Below are 7,015 nucleotides of genomic sequence, written 5' to 3' on the forward strand. Positions count from 1 at the left end.
TTCAACAGATGGCGCATTTTAAATTTTATTTCATAATTTAACATAAAATAAAGAACTTTTCACTATATCCATATTAAACTTAAAATTTTGTGTAATTCTTTTATTGAACAGATACGTAATTTTACATTAAATTATTGTATCGCTATAAAAAGAAAACTATCTTCCGTGCACTTTTTTCATGGCTAAAATTGCGGAACCAAACTTATGATTATAAATGACACATTACGTTATATAAAATCTTAATTTTGACGATATTAATGCCAAAATTTGATTTAGAATTAAAATAATATAATTTTCAGTCATTAAATATTATAAAATTTGGTATATCATTAAGAAATATAAATAATAACATAAATAGCAATTCAACTTTTCCCGCGCAAACGTTCACGCGCAAATGGTGGGGGACCACGGGACTATATATATGGGACTCTCTCCCCTCTATCGTCATTTTCTCCGGAGCCGGCTATGGCGAGGGTTGCGTGGGGTTGCGCGTCTGGAAGGGAAGCCTACAGGGGTGGGGGAAGCCTGGGCATTGTCATCCCCTTTAGGAAATCTACATTACTTGGTACTGTACAACTTATAAATTATAGACTCGTAAAATTAAAGAAACTTCTTAAAGCTTTCAATTTTTAAAACTACATGTTATAGTAGGTATTAAAATTGACGTTTCTGAGGAAACTGTATTAATTATTTAAAAGTTTTGTGCACTTTGAAACCATTGATGTTTTACTGAAGATATTTCTTGTGTGCTATTTTAATTCGTTTCTAGTTGTATATGTACCTCATTTGAGGAATTACATTAAAATTATACATATAATTTTTATCTTTATTATTAATAAAGTTTATATACATTAAAATATTATATATATATATATATATGATGTTAATGCAATTTCATTACATATCAAACACTATTGAAATAGAAATATTGAAATATAATGAATATAAAGTTTTAAAAAAGAATTATAAAGCGTTTGTTTTAATGCCTCAAATGAAGTTTCTATGTTTATTGACCTTAATTTGTACTGTAGACTTCATTATTTATGAAAAGCTGTTTTCAGTTACAAAACAGTATCTTACTTTATGTCTGTATTTATTTGTAAAAAAAAAAAAAACAAAGTATGATGATAAATAATTTAAAGAAATCTGTATTCAGTATTAAAAAAGATTTTCTTCTAAATTTCGTTTAAAAGTAAAGATACATGAATCTCAGAAATTGTTTGAAAGTACACAAAATAAAAAACTTAATTTAATTATCATTTTAAGTAGCAATATACATTGTATACGTTAGTATGCTTAAAAGAATATACTAAAATGTTGCTCCTACAAAATATAAAATAAAGTATATCTCACAATACGCTTATACTGCGACACAATAAATAGAAAACATTACTAGTAAGAGTAGAAAAAAAAAACAAATCTATACTTAAAATATTCAGCATCAATCTTTTTCTGGATTCTTTATAATATCTCGTTAATATCTACATATTGACTATAATTATCAAATTTAAATACGAACTACATTAAAGATTACAATATCATGCCTTGGTGACATTAAAATCTTGTATTTTACACTGAAGTTTTTTTAAAACTTTTTCAAACTGAGCATTACAAAAGTTATTTTGATTTATTCAATAGTAACAAACTACATGGGAGAGTTAATGATTTATGAAGTTACTATTAGATAGTGTGATTAGATATTAGATGATAAATTTATTAGTCTTTTATTAAGAGAGAAAAAGAATATGTTATAGCATATGAATTTGGATATGCATATCGTTGACTTGTATATTGCTACTTGGAAAAACGAATTCTTAAAATGCAACAGCAGAACGATATTTTTTTACACTTATTCATAGTAGTTTCATAAATAATATAATCGCTGAGTGTCATATTGAATTTTCTTCTTTTTAAAAAAAACGACGATAGAACATAATATACAAGTTACAAATCGAAAACGAAAATGCTTATAAAAAGTCTCTGCCTCTTCTTAGAATACTATCACACAATTACAAGTCCCAAGGACTTCATACTTCTGCGCGATAGTACGAAGTTCTATTCTCTTTCAGAGCAAAAAATAGAAGTATCTCGTTGATTCTGAACCGCAAACAATTATTTAGCGGCTAATATTGAAATTTTGCTTGTTATCTTACGCGTACAAGCAAAGAGGTATTTTTGTTAGTTTACATTCACGTGTAACACTCCTTCTAATAATCCACCTGCATTGATAATCGTTGATTGTTACTTGGCTTTAACGGTGTTGTGCAACGACGCGCGTCTGGAAATCTCTCATGGTATCTCTCCAATCTCAGGTACTTCACAGTTACTAAGTGACCTAAACAGGATAGTGTAAAATACACAATGTTACATGAAGAACCTTAGAAACACTTACCATCGAACCAACATCCATGCAAAGCTCTGTAAGCTTTTCCCGCATCTTCTTGCGACATACATTTCATATAAACGCAACCTTCTCGACTACCACGGTCTACGCGAATATGTAGAATTTTTACACCATCTCCACATTTTTCTAGAATGGCATCTTGCACTTTTGTTTCCCAATCGTCCTCAAATTCTCTGAATATGTACAAACAGTACATATAATACATATAACAATAACTACAAAGAAACAGTGAAAATACTTACACATCGGCATCAAACATATGCCTTATTTTTAAACACGGTGTTGGCGAACAAGTCAGACTATTAACAGAACCTTCCATCGTTTCAAACGCTTGGCCTTGCCACACTTTAGATTTTTTATTTAAACCAAATATCTGTGTGTTTGATTTATTGAGAGTATTATTAGGTAACCAACGCCATACGTGAAACTCTTCGCCAGCAACCTGTTGTACTTCCCTTCGAATTCTATAAATTAATACTTTATTAGTTGATACATCATTTATTGAGAAAGAAGTACAACTTGTTCTTCGCTTTTACCTGGATTCATTTTCATCTAAGAATTTAACTGCTCTCTCCCAGAGTCCAGCCATTTTTCTACGATCTTTCGGTGGTATAAGATTATCCCGTACATGATTTATGGCTAGGAAACTTTCTTGCGTCCCACCGGGCGTTGCAACAGCCGCATTTTGATGATGCATCTCAACCATGTTAATAATGTCGCTAACAAGTTTAAACACTTCTCTTTCGGTACTTTTCTTGTACCTTATGTACCAAACAAATAATTTCTGGATCCCTATAGCTGCTAGAAGGCCTGAGAATATATTGCAGTATTATTCACGTGTGCCATCGGATTAGTATAACGTAGAGAATACAACACATACAATGTATTCTCAATTTAATGTTAACATGCGTGTTAATAAATTTCATGATACCGGCATGCATAAGAACGTCGCATAACAAATGTTAATGTATAACAGAGAAACGATTTACTAATACGTCAGTGTTACAGCGTTAATTAAACTTTGAACAAAACGCAATTGTTTTAATATAAGGAACACTATTGCGTTATAGAACTTTGTAATTATACTTTCAACAAACTTCTTCCCATAATAAGTCGGTCAAAAATTTACCAAGTGACACGATTAGAAGGGACGAAAATATGGTGAAAAGCTTGTTCTTAATTAGACATTTCATCGGCAATTCCGGGTTCGTGATCATCATTCCAACTTTCCCATTTAAACGAGTAGAAAATAGTTTATCCTGTAAGAAACGTATGCCTTTCTCTTTAATTTATATACATCACGCAAGCGTATAACAGCGATAAAACGTTATCAAGAAACTTTTTTACAATACCAAGGAATCCAAAACGTCGCCAGGGTTTCCATTATCGTCGCTTATATCTATCAGGGATATACCCCATTGAGGATTCTTTATAACAAGCAATTGTGCATTTTGCAAATCTTCCTTCACCTCCAGGCTTGTCTGTAAAATCGATCAATAGATGATAAAGAGCATGGAACAAATTTCAGTTTAATTACAATCATTTTCAACATACCACTCTACTATTTGTGAACATTTGCATGATCTCAGAATCAGTTAAATAAGGCGTTTCGCTAGAATTGTCGCATATCATGGACACAGCTTTTTTCGTTAAAGTCGGTTGAAGTCGCTTCAATAATTGCAGTACCGATTCTACGTTTTCTTTCAGTACACAGTTAACTCCAGGTGTTTCAAGGTCATCCTCGAGAAAACACAGTGGTATGTTGCTATCTATAAATCAAAATATACATCTAAAATTGATTATCAAAGTATATAAAACATATGTTATTTAATTTTAATTTCAATATCTCCAAATGGAAATTACTAATATACTTTTGGTATTTGTTTCATGCATGCAGCTGAAGAAGATTTCAATGTCTTACACGAATAACAACAGGAATAAAATTATCATAAGGGGAAAGGAAATAAAATATTAAAATTAATACATCAGTAATACTTATTATTTTATTATACATATTTAAAAAAAAAAACAATACATATTTCAAGCAGAGTATTATGAAATTGATTACATGTTTTTCAATTCTTTTAAATGATGAGATTCCTATAAACCACTATTTTAGTGATATTGCAGAGACTTCTCGAGTGATTAAAAAAATCTCTAATAGATCTAGTACAATACTGTGCATCATGATCAATGGATATTTCATGCAACAAATTAATAAATACTTATGTTAAAAAATTTTTTTACTTTTATATTTTAAAAGATTCAAATTCATAATACACACTGTACATATTGCAATGCACTTATTGTTAATACTAATGAATTTATTTAAAAAGCTTTCCCCACAAACTACCAGATAAAATATATCATTTGTGTTCCATTTTTTAATGTATCTATCTATGTATATATATATAATTTAAACAGTTGTTATAATTCTGAATACCTACCCGTTGCGAGTGATGGAAAAGTTTCTGATTTTCCACCAAGTCCCATGTATATAACGGCAAGGATTCCAAAAAATAAAGCAAGTACCACGACTAAAATCACAGACACCATATTGTGGTTATTGCGCGTATCTTCTCTGTTCGTAGTTAAAGATTTGAACGTTCTACTCATCGTTTCTCGAGGTCTATCCCCGGACGATGTTGTGTGCCTTGAACTAAAACATATCTACGTTATAGTACAGTATAAAAATAGCTTGTATCAACTTATACATACCCAGCATTTGATGAGGAATACAATGATCGTAAGGACGAAAAATGACCATTTGAATCTTTTTCTTTCAAGTCTGGTACATTTGATGTAAGACACGAAGATGGGCCTAAAAAATAAAATAGTACATTATAAACGTGCTAATACATACCATACATTTTTTAATTAAATTTAATGGAACTTGCTTTTCAAATTAGACAACGATGTCGATGGTAAATTTACAGATGATCTTGAGCTGAGTCTCCTAGTGAATTCTGATAAAAATGGCGTTTCATAACTTGCCAGCAGATCTCTTTGATTTGAATTATCTTTCATACATACATCCTCGGTTGTAGCTTGTATCGGAGACATATTGGAATCAAAAACTGATTCATTGTATTTGTTGTCTTTTATAGTATGAATAGACCTTGATTTTGCATCATACGATTTTGGAATTTGTTCTTGATCAGACACATTGTGTTTGTATGTCATAGAATCATGAGATTTTCCAACATTTGATAAGTATTTAGACGGCGAATAACTTTTGATTGGTTCTTCGATAACATCCGAATCTGAACCAGTTTCTAGTCCATCGGTTACACTTGACGACTTATAAGATTTCATATACTTCTTATGAATAGATTTTGTTATTGGACGCGTTGTAAAGGACGACGAACTATCATAATCTGGTACCACAGGATCTTTGAATTCAGAATCTCCTTTGTCTTTGACATTTTTTAGTATGTTTACATCAGAAGAAGTTAAAACTGGCGAAGGTGGAGGCATTGGATTTGCCATAGTTTGTCTTCTAGAGCTCGCTGTTGTCTTTTTCTTTTTACTAACTGTTGAACTTGAATCATCATCCGTATCTTCGCTGCTGTATCTAATATACAAACATTGGATATAAATTTTATTTTAAAAACACTTGGTATTACATATGACATAAACAAAAATAACAATAAAAAAATGAAGTCATCGATATTTAAATTGTACAATACAAATCAGTGGTGTTAAGAATTTGAAATTTATAGAGATGCATGTGTTAGGTAGTAAAGAATAATGTACCTGGCAGCCAATGAATGTCGTGACCCTGTACCGCCTCGAGTTTCAATCAGATTTTTTAATTTCTTCGCAAGAATCTTTCTAGTGGTCTGTGTCACTGGACCCACCGGGTACCCATATTCCATCAATTTTCTACGCAGTTCCGAATCACTAAGCGTATCCACCGACATTTTGTTTACAGAAACAAATACTCTTCTTAAAACAACCCGGTAAAAATGTTGCCTCGTGCGCGAAGCTTCCGTTGGTACACCTACGAAAGCGTAGTCAGAATTTCGCTTGAGGGGAATCACTCAGTGAAAAATTCACACTAAAACTAATGTATATACGTACCACCGTTTACGATATCATAAATATTTAGTCTAACGCTATAACACTCGGAAAATTATCTTGGTTACAACTAAAAAATGGCGCAATTTTCTAACGGTTGCGATTCCGCGCATACTCGTTTACACCATTTCATGCCACTCAACCCTGTCATCCATAGTCATGGAATAAAATTCATTAAGATAATCTATCTCGTTTTACGAAATTCTTACTGCGTTGTTATTTTAAACTGATCTTCTTCAATAAATTATTGCAACATAACTTTATAGTATTGAGGGTAAAAGTATTCTAATGAATGAATTTAGCAGACTCTGATTCGTAATTTATGAAACGATAAAAAATGTTTTTTAGGTTATCCACAAGGAGGCTTTTCAGTGCAACTGAAAGATATCCAATATCCTTCCAAAAAGTAGTCTTTCCTAGAATCCTAAAAAGCATTTTTAATTTTAATAAACTTTTTCTAAAAATTAATGTCTTTATTTGTTATATATAAAAATACGCCTTAATGTTAATTTACATGTGATACGCGAATAA

At 31.2% G+C, this 7,015-nt stretch overlaps 1 protein-coding gene and 1 long non-coding RNA gene across 2 annotated transcripts; one reads left to right on the top strand and one right to left on the bottom strand.

The window, feature by feature from the left end:
- The first annotated feature begins 145 nt into the window (after positions 1-145).
- On the top strand, positions 146-4,825 carry LOC114871141. The gene is made up of 3 exons (XR_003788525.2): positions 146-565; positions 4,112-4,161; positions 4,302-4,825. It is a non-coding gene; the product is annotated as an uncharacterized LOC114871141 (long non-coding RNA).
- LOC114871137 (inner nuclear membrane protein Man1) lies at positions 1,121-6,878 on the bottom strand. The gene is made up of 12 exons (XM_029176661.2): positions 6,488-6,878; positions 6,161-6,407; positions 5,302-5,978; positions 5,123-5,225; positions 4,852-5,063; positions 3,959-4,173; positions 3,757-3,885; positions 3,534-3,663; positions 2,941-3,214; positions 2,647-2,868; positions 2,393-2,577; positions 1,121-2,335 (listed from the first exon to the last, which is right to left on the bottom strand). The coding sequence occupies exons 2-12, from the start codon at positions 6,325-6,327 to the stop codon at positions 2,208-2,210; spliced, it is 2,442 nt and encodes an 813-aa protein (XP_029032494.1). The 5' UTR covers positions 6,328-6,407; positions 6,488-6,878; the 3' UTR covers positions 1,121-2,207.
- Positions 6,879-7,015: the final 137 nt, after the last annotated feature.

The sequence above is a fragment of the Osmia bicornis genome, chromosome 5 (genome assembly GCF_907164935.1).
Source record: "Osmia bicornis bicornis chromosome 5, iOsmBic2.1, whole genome shotgun sequence".
Taxonomy (NCBI): domain Eukaryota; kingdom Metazoa; phylum Arthropoda; class Insecta; order Hymenoptera; family Megachilidae; genus Osmia; species Osmia bicornis.